Below are 20590 nucleotides of genomic sequence, written 5' to 3' on the forward strand. Positions count from 1 at the left end.
TCCCGCCGAGCCCCGCCCCACCGACCAATCGGCGGCCGCCGTCCCGCCGAGCCCCGCCCCGGTTCCCTCTCCCCTCACGGACGTTTTGGCGCCAAAGGCGAAGGGCGCGGCGGGGCTGAGGGTGGATTCCGGCGGAGGCAGGGCTCTGTGAGGGGGGTGGTTTGTCCGCCTTTGCAAGTTGGTTGGTGTAGTTTTGCCAGTAAATTTGTAAATGCTGTGGAGGACTTAAATCTTGTGGAGAAATGCGTCCCATAACCATGTAGATGTCTGCCGAGGGCAGCTTCAGCACAGTTTTACCTGCAGTTAACTTTCCCGGTTTCCCGGAGAAGCAGGCCAGCTACCTTAACCGGAGTTAAAACCGCACTGGTACACCCAGGTCGCTGCTGGGGGAGCACGGAGCCGTGGAAGCCCCTACACTGTGTCGAGACCCGCTAGGTAGGCTGCACCTCCGGCTTCTGAAGGACTAGCCTGAGGTGAAAAGGGTGTAAATTAAACCAGGTGAGGGTTAGGCTTTAGCCTGGACGCTTGGCTTTGTGTTTGTAACGTTGCATTTGCGGGTAGGATGGTCTAAGGTAACGTTTGCCAAGTGATGCTGTGGCTGACAGCCGTTGCTGAATGGCAGCTGGTGGCACATGTTGTCTGCCAGCAGGAACAGTTCCAGTATCTATAAAAAATTACTTAGGGACGCTCTGCCACCTGCAAAGTCATTAATCTCTGCCTAAAGTGGGAATCTTGCTGTAATTAAGGCAGCTAAGAGCCAACCCTCTTTCAGTTCTGAAACACTTTAAAAAGTGCTAGTGGCACAAGCTTCCTGCGGCAGCGTTACTTCGTGTTACAGCGCACCTGCCGCATGGACAGAGTGAACTGCAAAATTATAAAGGCTGCCTGGCAATTCGGTTTGTTGGGTGTAAGGTTCAATTCTGCATAGGTCACTCCCCTGCAGCAGGGATCAGAGTAGAGGTTCTAGCTGGGTTAGTCTTTTTTTGAAAGTTGATTATTTTAATGGAGGTTGTTGTGCTTTGGTACATAATTACGCCTTTTTGAGGGTGGGGTTTTTTTTTTCATTTTTCATTTTTGAAGATGGTTAAGGGCTGAAGAGGTGGCAAAATGGAAGAAAAACTGCCCAACTATTTACAATTTATCCTCTTTTATATGCTCTTTTAAATCCAAAGAAACTAAGTTGATAACTTTAAAAACTTGCAGTGAATCAATTCTGAATTTTGTGAGATACTAGCAAATATGTGCACAAGCTGTGAGGCTTCTTTACTTTAAAAGAATAAATCACCCTAGATAATGCCTTCTGGTTTTCCATAATTTCTCTCTACAAAAAAAAAAAAAAATCTACCCACAGCCTGCATGCAGATAATGATAATAACCAAACAAGGAATAATAAATAATTAAAATCTGTTTGGGAAAGTTATGCACTCTGGAGAAGACTGTCAAGAAAACAGTTTTTTCAGGCTCTCTCTTTTTTTGGCACACAGGAACGTGCTCAAAGAGGACCCATTGTGGCCTGCAGAGAGTATGGGGTGGAGGTTAACAGCAGACTCCATGGCCTGAATGAAATCACATCTCCGTACAGGACATGGCAGAACCCCGCTATGGACTGGTGTCCAGGGCAGCCTAGCAGTGTGCCACAACGGATGTGCCAAGCGTTCTCCTATGTCCCTTTGGCAGCAGAGTGCAGGCCACGGTTTGCTTTCACCTGGGGGGGGGTGTCCAATACACCGGGAATCGACTGGCCCGGGGTGGAAGCACAAAGTTTTCCTGCTTTTATTCTTCCTTTCCTCTTCCCCGTCAGCTGTATGGTGCTTAGCTGCCCACTGGGGTTAACCCCCCAACAGGCATGTGCAGCCCTGGGCAACCAGTCCTGCACTTCGGTCCAAAACAACAGCCTGACTCCTCTTTCCTGCTGGGCAGATTCTGAAAGCTCACACAGATGGATTTTCACAGGAAAATGTAGTTAAACTTCAGAAGCAAACTGAAGCTTTGTTTGTTTTGAGCAGATGACTCCTTGGTTATTCCTTACCCGCATCCTTTATAGTTCCTTAATTAACTGTAATTACCATCTGGATATGATGAAAGAAAAAAAAAACGAAACAGAAAACATTTTAACTAGTGGAGAAGCAGCAGCAATGTGGACTCTATAAATGCTGAACTTCTGCAAATTACTGGAAATAAAAGACTACGTAAGTTTCACTTTTCCAGAGCTACCAAACCAGTCTCTTACCTGCACATGAAGTTCTAAAATTACTATCTGCAAGGTTTCAAACTAAGTTCTAACAATGCACAGCTGTCACTAAAGTATCCTGTTAAGATTACACACAGGACAAATGCACTTTGCATTTTGATTTATGATCGTAATTATTTTCAGTTAGCTAAGAAAAGCTGCATGAAAGGATTCTGCATACAAAGGAATCAGGGTCTCCATCCGAATTCTTGCTCTTGTGCAGCTCCTGTGAATAAATCAAACTACAAGATGAGCTTGAATAACTCTTAACAAAACTGGGATAAGCACAGTTGTTACAGGAATGTATTTGCTGCCAAATCTAGAGCAAGAAACATAGTTCTCGGAATATTTTTTTTTTGTTGGCATGAAATGTTGCTCCTAACTAAAAGGATGAGCTTCTGAAGTGGAATGCATTACCAGTTCCATATGAACAAAAGGAATTAAATTCATTCCAGTTGGCTGAATAAACAACTGTTTTGAAACTTGGGATTCATCAGTAGTAAGCTTGTGATGATAAGCTGTGTTTATAATCCACTTAGCTTTGCTAAGTACAACTGGGTACACTGTAAAATTTTAAAGTTAATAATTTGAGGAAGATTCCATGGTAAATTAATTACAACAGACTCATAAGCAAAGCTGCTAAGTATATTATTCCTTGAATTGTTTGACTTCTAAACAAAGTTTAACTTTCACATTTCCAGTACTTTACCTAACTGACCTTTAGTATGATTGTTTTCTAATGGAGAACTCTTGTCACAAAACAATAAAATTAAGTCTTGTTCAATGGCAGCTGCAAAAGATGATTTGCCCTTTTGTGAAATTCTACACAATTTATACACAGCCTCACTGACCTTTTTGTAGCATAACCAGTATGTGACTTCTCTGACATTTAAAAATCAAGGTAGCAACAATAACAGTCTAAACCATACTGAAAGCTTTATCATGTAAAATGTTAAGCAAAAATTAAGTCAGGAATTACAAATATGTATGAATATTGGTGTAACTCTATTGCAGTGCCCGTGTATGGAACTTACTCCTTTGCTCTTTGGCATCCACACTTATAAAAATGTTTTAAATTTGAAAACAAACTATCAGATGCAGCCCATAAAAGGAAGTTTCACATACACTGGTTCCTCTCCAAATGCAGGGCACATCCTTTTGGTTGGGAGGAGGGGGAAGAGAAGTAGCTTTGTATATCACTGCAGCTTGAGGAGGTTCAAGCAAGTCATTAATTTGAGAAATAGGATGTCTAAAAAGAATTTTAGAAGTACTCTGACTTACAGAAACACCCAATTTCTCTAAATGTACAACAGCTGAGCTGTTCACAGCATTTATAAATGTAAAAAAAAAAGAATAGCTTGGCTTACATTATTTGTTTTTCTTTCATTGGCAACAGATACCTGAAATCCTTGCTGATTTGTTTTGTTTGTTTTCCTAGAGGCTGGGTCAGGCAGGGAAACACATGACCTGCTCTCAAACTCACTGTCCATTTATTTTTGGAGAATATTACATATCCCTTGTGTATTCCATGAGTATGTGTAACCTTCTACCCATTCTCAAATAGTAACATAAAATGAAGAACAAGCTTGTGGCTTGTATACAACTTTCAAATAAAATAAAAAAGACTATAAAAGAAAATTAACTTTAAGCAGTTACTGCATAATTAAAAAAAAAAAACAAACAACTTACTGATTCACGACTATCTTGTGAGGATACAAAGCAAAAACCAGAAAGACATATATTGTATCTAATTTACTTTGAGAGATTTATTGCAATCTATTTTCACAATTTCATATGAAGACTTTTTGTTAATAATGTTCTTCCCACCTACTTCTCTATCTGACACTCATGTAAATTAACAATTGCCTGGTTTCCTCCTGATTTTTAAATTGCAAGCATCCAATTCTTTTAGCTTTGAACCAGTTCTGTACTTCAGAATATTCCATCTTGATGACATAAGTTAAAAATGCAAAATTTTCATTGCATAATTTATTAAAATGTTTAGAAACATGATACAATTTAATGTGACACTAGAATACTAACTCGAAGTATCACATTTTCATTAAAAATGTGTACAGTTGCCAATACAAAGAGTCTTGATCTGTTACAATATTTTCTTTTAAATAAACAGCTAAGGATAAAAAAAATTATTGTGGCACTTCAGTAAATGAGATTTTTTTTTTTTTTATTGCACAGTATAATGCTCAAATCAATACAGGTTCATCAATAGCAGGAAATATGCTTGCAATTGTATCGTATTTGCAGGGCAAATCATCTCAAACTTTCAAAAGCAGCTCAGATCAGGGTGTCAGTCGTTTGGGATCCCGCGGGAACATGGAGGTCTGACGAACATTATGCAGCCCTAGGTACAGCATAGTTACTCTTTCCAGCCCTACAACAAATGAAAAAAACCCCATCAGCATAGCCAGTCATTTGCTCAAAACTCTTAATAAGCTAAAGGTACTTTATAGCTCCAGCCAGGCTCACACAGTGGTGTGACCAAAGACTGAGGTGTAGGTGTTAGCACGTCTCACTGCAGAACGAAGCTGGAACCAGAAATGAGGGATTTTACAGGCAGTGCCTTCTGCCACGACACAGACTTCATCTGCAACGTGTATCAATAAGCAATGGTACTAGAGACTCGACCCTGCTCTGGATCACCTCGGACTTCCCAGAAAGATGGTGTAGAAAATTGGAATGGGAGGGAGGTAACCAGGAGTTCTGTAACGGAAGGATAGTCCAAAACAGTCTTAACAGCTTCAGAGTAAAAAATGTGAAGTGCTGTAAGCAATTACAGTAAAACCATGCAGTTGGGGAAGTTTATCCCAAACCTTCTACAGTACAAAAATGTAGATTCAGCCCAAGGAACTACCTGCTGATATCTTTATAATAAACATTTCACTGGTCACTGTGTTCTTTCTTCCCGAAACCCTAGAGGTTACGTGTGTAGTGTGGAACATGGAAGGGCTTCCCAACCCGTGGGGCTCCATGAGCACCCCAGCCATGCCAAGATGAAACCCAGATGAATACTAGTTGTCACCCACTGTCCTCCTACGCTAAAATTTCTGAAACAGCTAGAAACTAGTGTTAATGCCCACAGCACCTCCTGTTTGGCCGGTACTTGACCTGACCTGTGCAATATATCACGAGAAGCATTTGCTCTGCAGAAGTAGCTTCAGCTTCCTTGATGTTAGTTCTGACTAGCCTAAATGATTTTGGACCACCTGCAAACGCTGCATCTCCTCTGCTCACAAGTACTGCATGATCATCGATGCTGACATCTTGTAGTTATTTCAAAACAGTTGTCTCAATAGCGTATCGCAGAAATAATGCATTTTCTGAAGAACTACTTAGGAAGTTATTCTGAGAACATGCTAAGAACGTACCAAATATACTTTACAAAAGTAAGGCAAAGGCAGAAAAACTGAATTAAAGAAATCATTATGTTTATTGATCACGACCTACAAAGTGTCCTATTTCCACATGCATGAACAGATTTCACCCTGCTAATAAAACCAATGTGCCTAATTGCAAATTGTTATTGTTAAGATGACTAAATCCTTTTTTTTTTTCATTTTAACATGTAAAATACTCACACCCAAGACACAAAGCCTCAATACCTTTGCAGAAACAATTAGCACCAGCCAAACCCATCAGTGATATTCAGTCAAATCACTGAATAAGACACAAGTAATCACTTATCTCTCCTCACTGCAGAACAGCTTCAAATGCACTAACAGAGCAGTAGGCTGTGACAAATCCATACATAATACAGTATTCTCTTGCTTCCTTAAATATTCCTCATTGATCAAATTTGAATGGGATGTGTCTGGCTAATTGGCATTTTTTTTCTTGTGATTACCTACTTTTTAAACTTGCCAGACTGTGCCATTAGTATTTTGCCTATTTATTTTGTGATGATCCTTATGTTTTAGCTTCTCTCATTAAATTCTCCAGGATAAACAGCCTCAAACATTACCTAACAAGGCTACTATTCAGAATTTTACACTGAACTCTTCTTGAGACTGAGCAGTTTAAATTAAGCTCAGGCTAAAACAGAACAAAATAAAATACAGACACTTACCTATTCCACCACCTGCATGGGGAGGTGCACCAAAACGAAAGGAATCAATATAGGCCTTTATTTTCTCCAAATCTAGAGAGGAAAAAGATATGTTTCTCACCTGCTTAATGAACCCCAAGCTAAACATACAAGTGACTAGAGGACTTCAAACACTACAAAAAATTTACCAATTTAACTTAAAAACTAATGGTGGGGTTTTACTTATTAAACATACAAATTGTCCAGGACTATCTAGAAATTCTGACTGTATTTTTTTAAATAATTTTTTAAATAACTTAATTAGGGAAGAAATTCTTGAATTGAGTAAGACCTAGGCCCAACTGTTCACTGTAATTATGGAAAACTGTAATTATGGAAAATGGTGACTTCTTGAATAAACCTCAGTGAGAACTAGCAACTATTTTTCCATCTTGCTACAGTGGAAGCTACTCCTTTTTTGCTGTTGCCCACCTGGCACTTCACTTTGTCATTCACTGAAAGCCTAATTTTAATTTAGATTTTACTCGTGATCTTCACATCATTTACTCTTTTACCCTTTTACTATCAGCTGGTTTGGTCCCTGCTGAGTCTCTTTTTTTTTTTTAATTTTTTTTTTTATTTCACCAGTGTACACTTCTTATTTTCACTCAGTTCAAGATTTAAAAAGGACAGCCAACCAAGACTCTGCTGGACTGCTCTGTAAAAAGTTTGTGGGACTAGAAAGGCACGACTGAATGAGACTGGTTTGTCTACCCTTATTCTGTTGAAGGTATTTTCTGCATTACATTCTCTCTAAAATCCTCAGAAACAATTCCTTTCCGTCAAGGTGTTTAAACAGAATAGGAGGGATTAAGAATTAAACAGTGCTGTGACTTTAGCACTACTGCCATATAAAAAATTCTGCCCCAAATTCTTCCTCTAAAGAAAAAAAATCTAATCATGATTTAGATTGTTTTAAATTCAGCTTCATGTTATTTGACTTGTTACCGATTCCATGATGCTGGGCTCTTTCTGTCAGCAGCTGAGGATCGTGAATTCTCTGAGCTCCAGACAAGATCTCTTCCCCTCTCATGAACATATCGTAAGAGTTTGAGTTTTTCTGAAAAAAACAAAGATGAGTTTATTTCCCACCTACAGTTGCTCCATTCTTAGGTGGCAAATATGCACCTCTCAGTAACTACTTAGGGTATCCAAAGTTGTGCAGTAAGACTGCAGTGTGTTTGTAGTCTGCCCAGGAATTACAGCCCTTTGGCTCCCTCTCATTAGACTGGAGTTGATTTAGAAAACCAAAGTTCATCCACACACCCTTTGAAAAACCATTACACTTGCATGTAATTATCCCAGCAAAAGATGCTCGAACGATATTTACCCTGGATTTAGGAATAAACTGGGCAATTTCTAACAATGTAAAAAAGCATATTTTCTGTTAAGTGTCCGTTGCCTCTTTTCAGTGATGGCAGCAGTGCTCTGACTATGGAGATCTCTTCATAAAGCTCTCCCAATGTTAGCTAGATTTCTTTCTTTCTCATATGTTTTCACCAGTGGAGAGTAACTCTAAACATTTTCCAAGTCATGTAACATGACCTGATCTTGTTACTGGAATTTTAATTATAACAAGCAGATCCTATAAATATACTTTATCTATTATGTCAAGTTATCCCTACACAGAGTAATTTAAAATACAAAAAAAAAACCACTGACAACAAAGAATTTTACTTACAGGGTTTACTGGGTCTGGCATTGTATAAAAAGGCCTCACAGCAAGAGGATATTTATCAAGAATATAGAAGTCTGTGTCATACTAAAAGAAGGTAATTTAAAACAGTTAGTACTGGAGAAAACGATGTGAAGAACAAATTACATGAGGAAGACACAAACAGTGAAACTTTGAAATAAAATTTAAAAAGATCTTCCAATAACTTTTCACAAATTTGACACTATTCTCCTAAAAAAATAGTAGTTATCGATGAAAGTGGTGTATTATTTTTCAGTTTTCCAATACTACTTCTAGTGTAAACTTGCAAACATTTAGCAGTAAAATGTCTTGCTGTAGTAACAGGTACTTATTTTTTTTGCCAAAGATCTCATCTTCTTCTATAGATTTAGTTACAATCTGGCTTGTTGGGGTTTTTTAATTATCATAAGAACTGGTTTTGGAACATACTATCCTTTTTTTTTGGTGTACTCAGTATAACAGATGATAGAAATAAATGGTTTGAAACAGCTTATTAATGATAAAGACAAGACTGTCAGTAGATTAAATAAGCAGCAGCAAATGGGAATGCAGTCAATTAAATAATTCTTATGATAATCCTAAACGCTTCACAACTTCTGCATGTTCTGAGATACTGTATTCTCAATCACTGTGTAAAAACATGTTTTACATGAAGAAGGCATTTATACCAACCCAATGACCATGACATCAGGTTTCAGATTCAATGACAAATTTATGTATTCTAAAATAATTGTTACCTTTTCCTTTACCAGGCGTCCCAGGAGCTTTTCATTAGGTGTGCTGAAAAAGATTATCACAATTAATTAAGTGATTTAAACTTGTACGGATTATATATTTCATAAAGCTAAAAAGATTTCAAGTGACAGATCTGCTGTACCTTGCCCTTTAGAAAATTTAGTACTTGTTTCTAAATGTTTTGGATTGTGCAGACAGAAATTTCAGAAATAAAGTATATGTATTTCTGTTCCTAAATATTTTATATTGGTCCTAGAAATCCTTAAATTAACTTATACCTAAAGATATTCTTGCTCTTAATGTAATTACTTCCCGGTCACCACATTCTGATTACTAAAGAACTGTGAACTCTATTTCCTATTGGTATATACCTTGTGCAGCCATTTCTTCTTAGGCACAGTAAGTGAGAAACACCATAAGTAGTTGCTGAGGAAATTACTTTGCTCTATCAAACTCTTACGATTTGAACACACAGATTTTTTAACCTTCTTTGACACATAGATTGTTTAACCATAAAAATCACACATTATCCTATGAAAAAGAACAGAAATTTTTACTTTTAAGAGTCTTTAGAAAAGTTTGTATATCAGTTAATTAAACCCATCTTTCAGTAAATCAATGGGAATGCAGTCATGAGGTGGAAAGAAGAAATGGGAAGGTGCTACTGAAAAGAAAGACCTTAAGACTGAAGAATATTTTTGTTTAATCATAGAGTCACTGAATCATCTAGGTTGGAAAAGACCTTGAAGATCATCCAGTCCAACTATTAACCTAACACTGACAGTTCCCAACTGCACCATATTCCTTTGCACTGTGTCAACCTGACTCTTAAACCCCTCCATGGATGGGGACTCCACCACCTCACTGGGCAGCCCATTCCAACACCCAACAACCCCATCTGGAAAGAAATACTTCTTAATATCTAGTCTAAACCTTCCCTGGCACAACTTGAGGCCATTCCCTCTTGTAATCCTATTCAAAGACGTGCCAATTCACATGAAGAACTGCAATTACTAGAAAAACAAATGCTTCTTTATCCTCATAAGGTTTGAGTTACTCTCACTTTATGTTTCAAGTTACATTCTTTTGAATTTCAGGGTTTGTATGTATAGTCTACATTGAAAGAAGACTATTTTCGTACCCATTCGTTTCTTTGTCAAGAGATCTGGACATGAGTACTGTTTATTTCTCTAAAAGCTTGTGGTTCCTTCTTGAGGGCTGCCAGTTGCACAGCACAAAACTGACACTTTACTACCACTTTCACAAGACTCTGACACATCCGTGTACTGCCAAAGTACCTCAGATCTTCTTCATCACCCATCTCAACACCAGCCTCTCTAAGCATGGCCACAGCTTCACGGTATTCCAGCCTCAGAGTTGGCTCCAAAAACTTAAATGGCTCACACGGAAACTGTTTGTTCACTGTCTGAATTTCAGTTTGAAATCTGTATATGAGGAAACAAGAACAGAAGCAAAATACAAAACAATCAAGAAATGTACTCTTGCATCCAGTAATGATTTTGCAATTACAATACAATTTTGCCACAAGAGGTCCCTCTTGCAACATAAAAAACTATTCTAAAGACACTTCTGGAGAAATTCTGTACAATCCTAATGATACACATGTTAATATTTTACTATTACTTCTGATTTATTCCTTTTGTAAGAAATAATTGACTAGGTCAAATTTTCACAGTAAAGACATTGAGAAATCATCCCTTTGATTTTTAATATTTACCTGGGTTCTTCTTTGATTTGAGTAATATCTTGTTTCAAATATAAAAGAGAAATTTCCTCCTAGACAGATAAAAAGATCTGCATTTCTGCTGGCAAGATGGTCTAATTTGTAAGCAAATGAAAACCACTTCTTAAACTTCTGGCCTGGATTTTTAACAAGTTAGAATGTGAATAATGGAAAATAATTTGCTGCTTTCATGGCAGAGATACAGGCTGTTACAATAAATTTTACTCAGAAAAGCTTTATTAGATATTAATTTTAAGATTAATTGCAAATTGAACAATCAGTCTACCTGCAGTGGCACAAAAATAAGGATGTTTTTAATTAACGATGGATCATTTCTGTTGGGAAGTCCATTCAACAGTAATCAACAAGTTTTCTTTGTGCGAGCTACCATACTCTAGGAGATGCAACTCGGGCTAAAAATAGACGGTTTACTGGCCTATGGCTTGAGTGAACTTTAAAAGTCAGGCACGAAGAAACAGTTAAGAGCGAAGCAAAAATGTTTGAAGTTTTGTTGTAAATCAGATTAGTAATGATTATCTGACAAGCTGAGGATAAAATGCTCACTCATTTCATATCACAGTGCAAGAGATCTCAAACAAAGTTGCTCATGAAATGGCAAATGCTCTCATTACCTTTCCTGAAGTCCCTTGAATATCTGCACCAAGGTATCTGCAATCTCATCTATCACTTCATGATAGTGATAGTTAAAAGCCATTTCAATATCAAGACCAACAAACTCAGTCAGGTGTCTGTGTGTATTGGAGTCCTCAGCTCTAAACACTGGAAAATTAAACAACAGAAATTCTAACTGACCTGAAATTATCATTCCATTTTGAAAAATAACACTGACAATCAATCAATCAATCAATCAATCACATCAACATTTGACTCAGGCAGACAATGCTGTTGTTAGACATGACAATTCTCACTGAAAAACAAAAAGAAAACTAGGTGCCTCAGAGCATCATTTATAATAACAGTGACAGCATTACTGTATCCTTTGAGTACCACAGCTACAAGACAGACAAGAATTGTAGAGAGGCATTATCTCTTGTTAGACCAACAGGCAGAAGCAGTAAAAACAGACAAGCTTTCATGCACACAAGAACTTTCAGATTTGAAAACTGCCTTTTTCAGAGTAAATGGACTTGTGCATGTGTGTGTATTCTGGTTTGGGTTTTTTTTCAGATATATAGGCCTAATTTAAACACATCTTCCTATAAACCATGACTAATTTGTTAGTAATTAACAAGAAATTTAAGATCTTCTGAATTACTTGCATCTTTATTTTATAAGCTGTTACTGACTTTTTTCCAGTATCTCCAGCTTATCTACCTTTAAACCCATCTTTGAGGTCTTAAGAGAAAAAAATAGAACATTACCACCTAAAGAGGCCATGTCATATCAGCTTTTAAGAAAGAGAGAGCATGAGACTGGAAATTATTAACTTTTTTAGAATTTACTGACAGCACATTAAAAGCACATATTTTCTAAATAAAGTTGTTTGGTACATATACAAAAGCAAGGGATAAGTGTATGTTAATACACAATCTGAAGTACATAAAACCTAGCTTGCCTATTTTAACTGCTTACTACTGGGCAACTAAAGGCAACTAGGCAACTACTGGGCATGGTTAACAGGAAACTATGACTGCAGTAATCACAGTGTTGTTCCATGTTTTACTAACTTCATCATATTATCAGTTTCCAATGCAACTCTATTCTTTCTCCTCACAGAATATCAGGCACAGAAGAAGAGTACTCCACCCTTATTTCAGCATTTTAGTTTTGTTCCAGCAACTTTTCTGTCAACTTTACTCTCATTAGTCACCCCAACTGAAATTTGTGTTTGATAATTGAAACTACATTAAGTGAAACCATTCAAAGCTTTCAGTTTGTGTGTGTTAACTGTACCACATCTGCTAAAAGCCACCACTGCACACTTCACACTTTGGATAAACCAACACACTTCTTACCTGGCCCAACACAAAAAACCTTCTCGAAGTCAGCACATATACACATCTGCTTGTACAACTGTGGGGACTGAGCCAGGTAGGCACTGCTTTTGAAGTATGATACAGTAAACACATTGGCTCCTCCTTCACTGGCAGCTGAAAAGCAAGTGCTTGCAATAATTATTAAAATAAAAATGTAAAAAATAAATCAGAGGTAGAATGACAGACAATTGGTCTCACATTTAGAGATTAGAAGGAGATTTTTCTTCAAAGCGTATTAGAGGAAAAAGATGTATTTGCATCCAATAATGCTAAGGGAAGTTTTGCAGCTCAGCACTGTCACACACTGCCTTGCAACTCTCCAAACTTATTTGGGGCAGTTTAAAATGTTACTATTCCCAGCTGCCCTTCACCTTAGGGTAAGAACAGCAGAGAATGCATGCTTGTACCACCACACCTACTTGTGGCCAAACATTTCTGTGGAAACCAATCTTTATCACTGACACAGGCTTCCAGGAGTTAACTGTAGAGGCTGAGATGAAAGTGCAGATCCTGTTTTGCCAGGACCATCCTCTCTAGCTGAAGGCATAAATATCTCTCAGAGTCAAAACTAGATTTACCAGAGGACATCTGCCAAAGTTATAAAGCTTCTTCTCAGTTAGAGACGGTTTCCAAAGGTTACCTTGAGAGAACAGGAACCAAGAACACATGCATTTGAATCCCTTACTGCAAACTGCCTACCAAAACTATCAGCTGAGTCACTTTACCCTTCCATTTCCCAGTGTGTGATAGATATGAGAGTTCTAGTTGCCTAACTTGCTAAGAAAAGCATGCCAAAGTAAAATATTAGTTAATAATCTTTTAAAATTCTAATGTTAAGATAACTCTTAGTAAAGTACTAATAATTATTATTATTATTGTTGTTGTTGTTATTATTATTACTACTAACCATTCCACTGAGATTAATGTTTCTTTTCCTTCATTCCCACTACTCTCATTAAAATGGTTTTGGTGAATATTTACAGTTATTTTTGAATACAGGTAACTTTTAAAATCTCAAACCTTAGAACAGCTATGATACTTACATTTGAAGTTTAGTAGGATTGCAGCAACTTAACTTAGTTATTTTTACAAAATATGATCTCATTCAAACAATGGGATGCTTGCTTGCTTGCTTTCAATGGTACACTGCACAGTAAGAATAGCACACTTCCTCAAAGGTCCTACGTAAATAAACTACTTGGGAGTCTTTAGTACTTCACACTGTTTCAACTGTCTGTAGGAAAAAAGCTATCTAATCTTATAGTTCAACAACACTTTCCATGTTGAAGGAACAGTTGCTTGCATGTATTTTGTTAAAAAGCCCTTTTTTTATCTCAATCAAGAGCTGTCTTCAAAAATACAGAGAAATATAAAATTCAGTGAGCAAAATGTATGCATATAAAGAATGCACATACAATGAGAATAATACAAATATTGTACCCTACGTTTTCCATGCTGTATGTCTTAGTGACACCAACTAAACCTCAAAGAACACCAATAAGATGGACGAAAACACATCCATCAGTAAATCAAGTAATTTGACTTTTAAAAACAATACAGCAGTTCAACAACTGTACTAGAATGAAAATCTAGATTTCCAGACTCTCAGTCGGTCTGAAGCTGTTGTGCCACACTTTCAGAATGATCTACCGCTTCCATTCAGCCACATGCTCATTGCTAAAGAAGTACTGTATATAATGGCATCATCTTTTATATCATATGTTTGTTGTAAGTGCTTTATGATGGAAGCTGCTTTTAATCTAAATTAGAGTGGGGTGTTTTTGATACTGGGAATGGAATTGGCACTGCTCAACACTGAGAACACTGATTTGAAAAACAATGCATATGATCAGACTCCTGTATTTAAACCAATTAAAACTTTAAATGCACTGTAGAGTACATAAATCAGGTATATATAGTATTTGTCTTGTCGTTCTTTTATCATCTGAATTCAGGAGAGTAAAGGACAACTGTGATACCTGCTAAAAGAAGTTTGCTATGTTACATCTAAATTAGAAATTGAGCTTTATCTTTTTCAAATAGAAACTTACTAAATTTTTGGCAGATAGGTATGCTGAGCAACTGTAAAAGAAGCAGACCTGTGGCTGCTGGATCACATATACAATACCTGAAATTATTTTGGGAGTTTGAATTTCCACAAATCCCTTGCGAATAAGAGTTTCTCGGAAAAGCTGACAAATACCAGACTGAAGGCAGAAGATTGCCTGACTAGTGGAGGTCTATAAGAAGAAGATAAAATAATGAATCCTAAGTTAGTTTTTCCTGACTCTGTTCTTTTTCTGGACAGCTGGAAGGATGAATCTCTTCTCTTAGGAACACTTGATTATTAGTATTTGCCTAAACAGAGAAAAGTGCAAATTGGTAATTGTTTATTACACAAAAAGAAACAGCAAAGGAAACAAGAGAAACTACTCATTCCAATTTATTGCATATTCAGTTATAAAGGAGGCACTACGGTCAATTCTACATTTAAAGAATCACTGATTTATGAGATGAGCTGCTGCAAATACAGGCTTTATAATAAGAAATTGAATAAAAACACTAAACCTATTAAAAAGCCTTCAGCACACTGAACCAGAACAGCTGCATGATAAAAAGTGCATGATAAAAGCACAGCCCTCAATATGTAAGGGGAGAAATGTTTTGAGTCTATTAAAGGCTACTGAATACAACGTTTTTTATGTAAAAAACACAGCCAGTTGTTAACCATGTACAACCCATCCCAAAACCACGGTCTAAACTCCTAGCATTTAAAGCAGTCCACCCAACACCCGATCATATGAACTGCAGTTCTGCTGTCTTTCCAAAATTTACTTCAAAAGCACGTTTAGCTGAAAACAAAAGTAGATTTAGCTGAATTCACCATCATCATCTTCTTGTTTATGTAAATGATGCAGTTATGCTACTTAAGCTAACATACCTACACCGTGTTCCTGTAACACTCTTGGGCTTTAGTGTGAAGAAAAAAAAAAACCCCTTAGCGAACGCTGAAAACACTGCAGTACGTCAACACTGAACCCATATCTGATTTTGTGCTCGCAGCATTTAAGACCTGACAGTTAGAAGCCTAGAAGCATATATAAAACCTAACGAATTCTTGCAAACAACTAAGAGAACAGTTCTTTACGACAATCTGCGTCATAGCACTGTTTACTTCTGCTTTCTGAAAGGTACCTAACTTTTCAGTTAGGGTAAGAGCAGCCTTGTGGGCTTTTTCACATGACTTCTACCAAACCACAAAACAAAACACCCCCCAACCAAAACAAATTATATAAGCACTCAAATTTAGACAATCAAGTCAGTAGATACGTTGAAATAAAGCTACATCCATCACCTCTGCAAGATAAAGATATCACTTCACTGCAAAACCAAAAGAGAAAACTGTAATAATACTGCAGATCTGTAGTAATTTGGAGTTATTCGCAATTTTAGCTGACCGATAAAATATCTCAAGAGGATAAGTGGTTCAGACTAGTAAATAATAGCTAGCAGCTCTCACTGTCTGATAGCATTAACCACAGCTGCTACTCCCACTACTTTCAAAATGAAGGAAATGAGGTTTTGAGCAACAGTTACAAAAGTACCCTCAAACTTTTTCACCTTTTTTACATGGGTCTACCAGAATAGACATATGCAAAGACTTTGCCTGAGTTCTGGGCATAATTTGGCACTGTTACATCAAAGCATTGGGATGATTCAAAGGGATTTTTTTTTTCCTTAACCATCTCCTACTTAGAAGTGAAAGACATTGCCCAAGAGATGACAACTTAAACAATCACATTTGGGTTTACCAACACAGTTTTTGATAAACTAGACAAATTTTAAAAAATGCTAAGAGACAAAATGTATAACATTTACTTAAAGCAGGATAGTAACAGTGCCTCCTCTGCTCTTCTGATGATCCAACACCAGTTTCATGCCAGAGCAGGTAAGAATGCAGTCCTAAGTCATACACTAGGAAAAAGAAAAATGGTTGCTAAACCCAATCTGAAAGCAATTACTTGGTCTGACCTAAAAGTGTGCACAGAAACAGAGTCAGTCAATAACTAACACAGTTCTCCATTAACAATAATTTGTCAGGTGGCAACTCCTCCTGGCTTTAGTAAGGATGCAGAGCAAAGGCTCTTGTCTTCCTAATCCCATCTATAATGACAAATTATGCTTTAAAAATAGCATTTATGAAAGCAGCCAAATTCACAGATCTGGACGTTGAAGCTTTTATTTAACTACAGACCAAGGAAAGCACAAGTAGCAATTCTCCATACCTCAAATCACATCTGACAAGACTGCTGTTCTTGCTACCAAAGGCAGACGAGTTTCAGTGCCCATTCATTCAGAGACTGCCAACTGGGATAACTGTTGAGAATTTGTGATACTGCAGACTCCTTGTAAGAATTAAACAGACCAGCAAGACATCTGAGATAAGCTCCTAAAGAACTGCAACTGTCAACGTGCAGTGGAGTCAAATGGATGACCTCAAAAGTTTTATGTGCCACTAAAACTTTCCAAAGACTTTTATTTTGTATCTATGCATGGAGCAAAACATTTCAGATTTAATTACATCCTTTGCACTGGTATAACGTTTAGGACAAAGAGAGTGAATTTATCAGAAGAAAATAATTCAAGCTGTTAATCTGTCTTTATACCATGTTTGGTACGGTGGTAGGTAACACAGTTACCATTTGAGCTACCACACTTAGTTACAACACAGTCATCAAGTGAATTGGATTTTTACCTTTGCCTTAAAAAAAAATTTTGCCATGGCATTCTTTTCCGGTACTATTTACCCTAATGTGAACTCTTCCATGTGTATATTGACAAACTATCTTACCTGAGACTATGGCAAAGACAGTAAATATTCCTTCAAGAGTCAAGCAGAAACAGAAACAAACTTACGCCACTTAAATGCTGTGGTAGTTAACAATGTTTTAACTGGGTCTGTGGAGTTGATTTTACAGGGGAAATTATTTTTATTAATCACCTTTGCTACAGACAGCAGAAAAAATATTTAGCTAACAATGCTGACATATCAGTTTCAGTCATAACCTCACTCTAATTTCACCTGTGTGTTTATTGTTTAAATACCACAAAGGAAAATATTAGCAATAATAGAACAGAGCCTATTTTAACACCTTAAGCAAGATTATAAAAACAATTATCACATTTCATTCAGCACAAGCTACAGTGTTAGACTTACAGCAATGTAAGTTGCCAGAGACCAGCAAATGTGTTTCAGTGGAATTGAGGGCAGTTAACACCTTATGTGATCATATCTTGAAGAGGTGCAACTGAGGCACAAAGTTATGAACTTTTCTTTTTACTCTCACCTCAGCTATAGAATTTGTTCCACTCTCACCTCAGTTTTGCTTTTCCGTTTGCCTGCTGGCACTACCTATCTTCCACCATGAACAATCACTAAATATATAAGGTAGGCTAAAAGGAAAAATAAGGTAATGTATATTCTTTTAAGTAATGTACATTACTTTAAATAATGTAAATAATTTTTCAATTCCTCTACTAAAGATATGAGTAATGAAGGTTTTACAAGGATAGAGGATTTATGGTAAATAACAATTCTTTAACCTCAAAGTGATTGAAGTCAACTTTTACTCAAATTGCAATATTATTTATAGCATAAGAAGGTGTGAACATAAAGTTTGTTGTCTAAACAACTGGGACTGTATTATGACTTCACTACCAAATTACCACTCACAACAAAATAAACTTACATCTGCTTGTTCATTCCAGCTTTAATTCAGTCAGGAAAAACACAGCTTTTGCAATGAGTAAACTGTATTCAACACAATAAAGCTTGAGGTGATAAGTATTTTGAAAAACACTGCATTAAGATCAAGCAAAACTGCATTAAGATCATATATTTTCATATAACATAGTCTGACATCCATAAACTACTAAAGATACAGTTTATTGTTTATGCTTTACCCTGAGCAGTTTAAACAGGATAATCTTGACCCTAAAACCAGTATGTTTTGGTCTCAATGAGCTGTGTATTAGCAGACCCAATTATAGCACCAGGACTGCAAAATGCATATAATTCAAGTCAAATTTGGACAGATACTCTTTAAGATAAAAACCCTGCTGGAGATCAAAAATAAGCCAGAGCAAGGACATCAGTCGGGTCCTTTGTTAAAACTGGATGAACCTGAATTGATTTTTTTCTTCAGAGGAAGACAAACTAAGAAGCAAAACACGAAAATCAGTGTTTCATTTGTCCTTTCTTCTTTTTTTTTTTTTAATCTACCACAAATCTTCAGGAAATATGGTTTCTGTAGGTGTTTTCAGAGACATGGAAAATCTACACATCATCAGTTAAGCTTAAGAACAACAGAAAAGATTTAGAAACACAATCAGCACTCCAATTTGCCTTTTTTAATTGTTTCTATAAAGCAACAGTAAATCAAACATCTTTAGAATCAACTGTTTTGACTTTCATTAAGCTATCATGAAAAATAGATACTTAAGTCAACAGTGGTTTCCTCACAGTCACCTGTGGTTATGTGACAAAAAATCCCGTCTATACAAAGACTCTTCTTTCTTTTACCATCTCTCTTTTCTCTATACTGCCAATTTTTCTACTCCACAAGTAGGTGATCTGTCTTTTATGAGTTAACCCATTAGGAATAAATTCACTCTTCCTCAGTCATCATTCCTTGGAAAGGATTTTTAAAACCCCTTCACCCTAAATAATCTCCATTTTCCCTCCATACATCAGAATAATTACTACAGCAATAGCTTGGGATCTTGGTATTTAAGTACTTCCATCGCTAACCTCAAAACAAACTATCAGACACCTCTGGGAGATCTTTGTATACAACCAAAATGCAAGACTGTTAAAAATACAGTCTATTTTCCGTCTATTTTCACTTGTACACAAGAATGGCTTGCAATCTTCGTAGAATACTTTGTATATTACATCTCCACTAGTGTAATTTCTTTATTACTAACTGCATTCCTCCTATTGTATCATAATCAAACTTTCCTTGGTATGCATCATAGCTGGATGGAGTGATGCTATTTTGGGAAATTCAGTCCCTTTCATTCATGCAATAACTGAGTTTCACAGAACCATTTATCACTATTTGGCCCTATTCAATGAACTCATTGGTTAATCACTACTTAAAATTGGTTAAAATACTTAACTACTTTAAAGACTGTATTTAAATGGACAAAAATTATTTTAGTTCCATACTAAGGACTTTTTTTAGTCTGAGTCTAGCCAAGATCTATGCATTTTATTTGTTAAATCTTTCTCCAAAAATAGTATCTCTATTTCTGATGTTCAATGACCTCCTTCTTCCTTAAAAAACTGGGGCACCGAGGAAACCAGAACTAGATGGTACATGTATCTGTGGTTAGACTTCCTCTCACACTTGCAGGAACAGATCATCACAGCATCTCTGCTAGAACCATTCTGTTAACATTTCTTTCCTACTGCCCATGATTTGGTTTTCCTAAAAAGAAGAGGTATGGGAGAACCATGGCTAACAATGGTTTCAGATACCTCTCTGAGCTTTTAACACATTGTGTCTTCTAATACTCCTTGGAAAATGCCTACAAATGCAGTGCACTTGATACACTAGGGGCTCTCTGAAGTCCCATTTGTACTACAGCTTCAGTCTATGCAACCAAACTGAAAATCAATTATTACTTTTTGAAGAGTTTTTTTTAGTTGAAGGACAAACTGCTTTCATGTCCTTGCTCTTAGGATGTGCACATATATATAAGCACATGTATACTCACTGGGATTTCCCTTTTCTCCATTAAATACCTTTTCTGCTTATTCAGCTCCCCCTTTAATAAAACCAGGTCACAGTAACACGTAATTATTTAGAATCTTCTTTTGCAAAGCAAATTTATGAATCTACAAACTTATGAGCCTACTGGTCCAAAATAATCTGCTTTTTTTCTGAAACAAAGAAATGTCCAACAGAAAAACCACATAGAGATGTGACACAGTCAGAGACAGTAACTTTTCCTGTACATAGAAGGCAGGTAAGAGGGATACCTAAACCTAATCAAGGGAAAGATAAAGCCAGATTACATC

At 36.7% G+C, this 20590-nt stretch overlaps 2 protein-coding genes across 2 annotated transcripts in view; both read right to left on the reverse strand.

The window, feature by feature from the left end:
- The window catches only part of MCM6 (minichromosome maintenance complex component 6), a 17070-nt gene extending 15035 nt beyond the window's left edge, over positions 1-2035 (reverse strand). The window contains exons 1-2 of the mRNA XM_026852519.1: positions 2030-2035; positions 416-468 (exon numbers count right to left, since the gene is read on the reverse strand). Of these exons, the coding sequence (XP_026708320.1) occupies positions 416-468; positions 2030-2035 (59 nt within the window). The remainder of the gene's footprint in view (positions 1-415; positions 469-2029) is intronic.
- Positions 2036-3985: 1950 nt separating this feature from the next.
- Positions 3986-20590, reverse strand: part of DARS (aspartyl-tRNA synthetase) — a 40403-nt gene continuing 23798 nt past the window's right edge. Inside the window, exons 7-15 of the mRNA XM_026852189.1 lie at positions 14633-14744; positions 12484-12618; positions 11140-11287; positions 10062-10208; positions 8766-8808; positions 8014-8094; positions 7281-7392; positions 6315-6386; positions 3986-4622 (exon numbers count right to left, since the gene is read on the reverse strand). Coding sequence (XP_026707990.1) covers positions 4531-4622; positions 6315-6386; positions 7281-7392; positions 8014-8094; positions 8766-8808; positions 10062-10208; positions 11140-11287; positions 12484-12618; positions 14633-14744 — 942 coding nt within the window. The 3' untranslated portion in view covers positions 3986-4530. The remainder of the gene's footprint in view (positions 4623-6314; positions 6387-7280; positions 7393-8013; positions 8095-8765; positions 8809-10061; positions 10209-11139; positions 11288-12483; positions 12619-14632; positions 14745-20590) is intronic.

This window comes from Athene cunicularia (assembly GCF_003259725.1).
Source record: "Athene cunicularia isolate RWA chromosome 7 unlocalized genomic scaffold, athCun1 chr7_part1, whole genome shotgun sequence".
In the NCBI taxonomy this organism is placed as follows: Eukaryota; Metazoa; Chordata; class Aves; order Strigiformes; family Strigidae; genus Athene; species Athene cunicularia.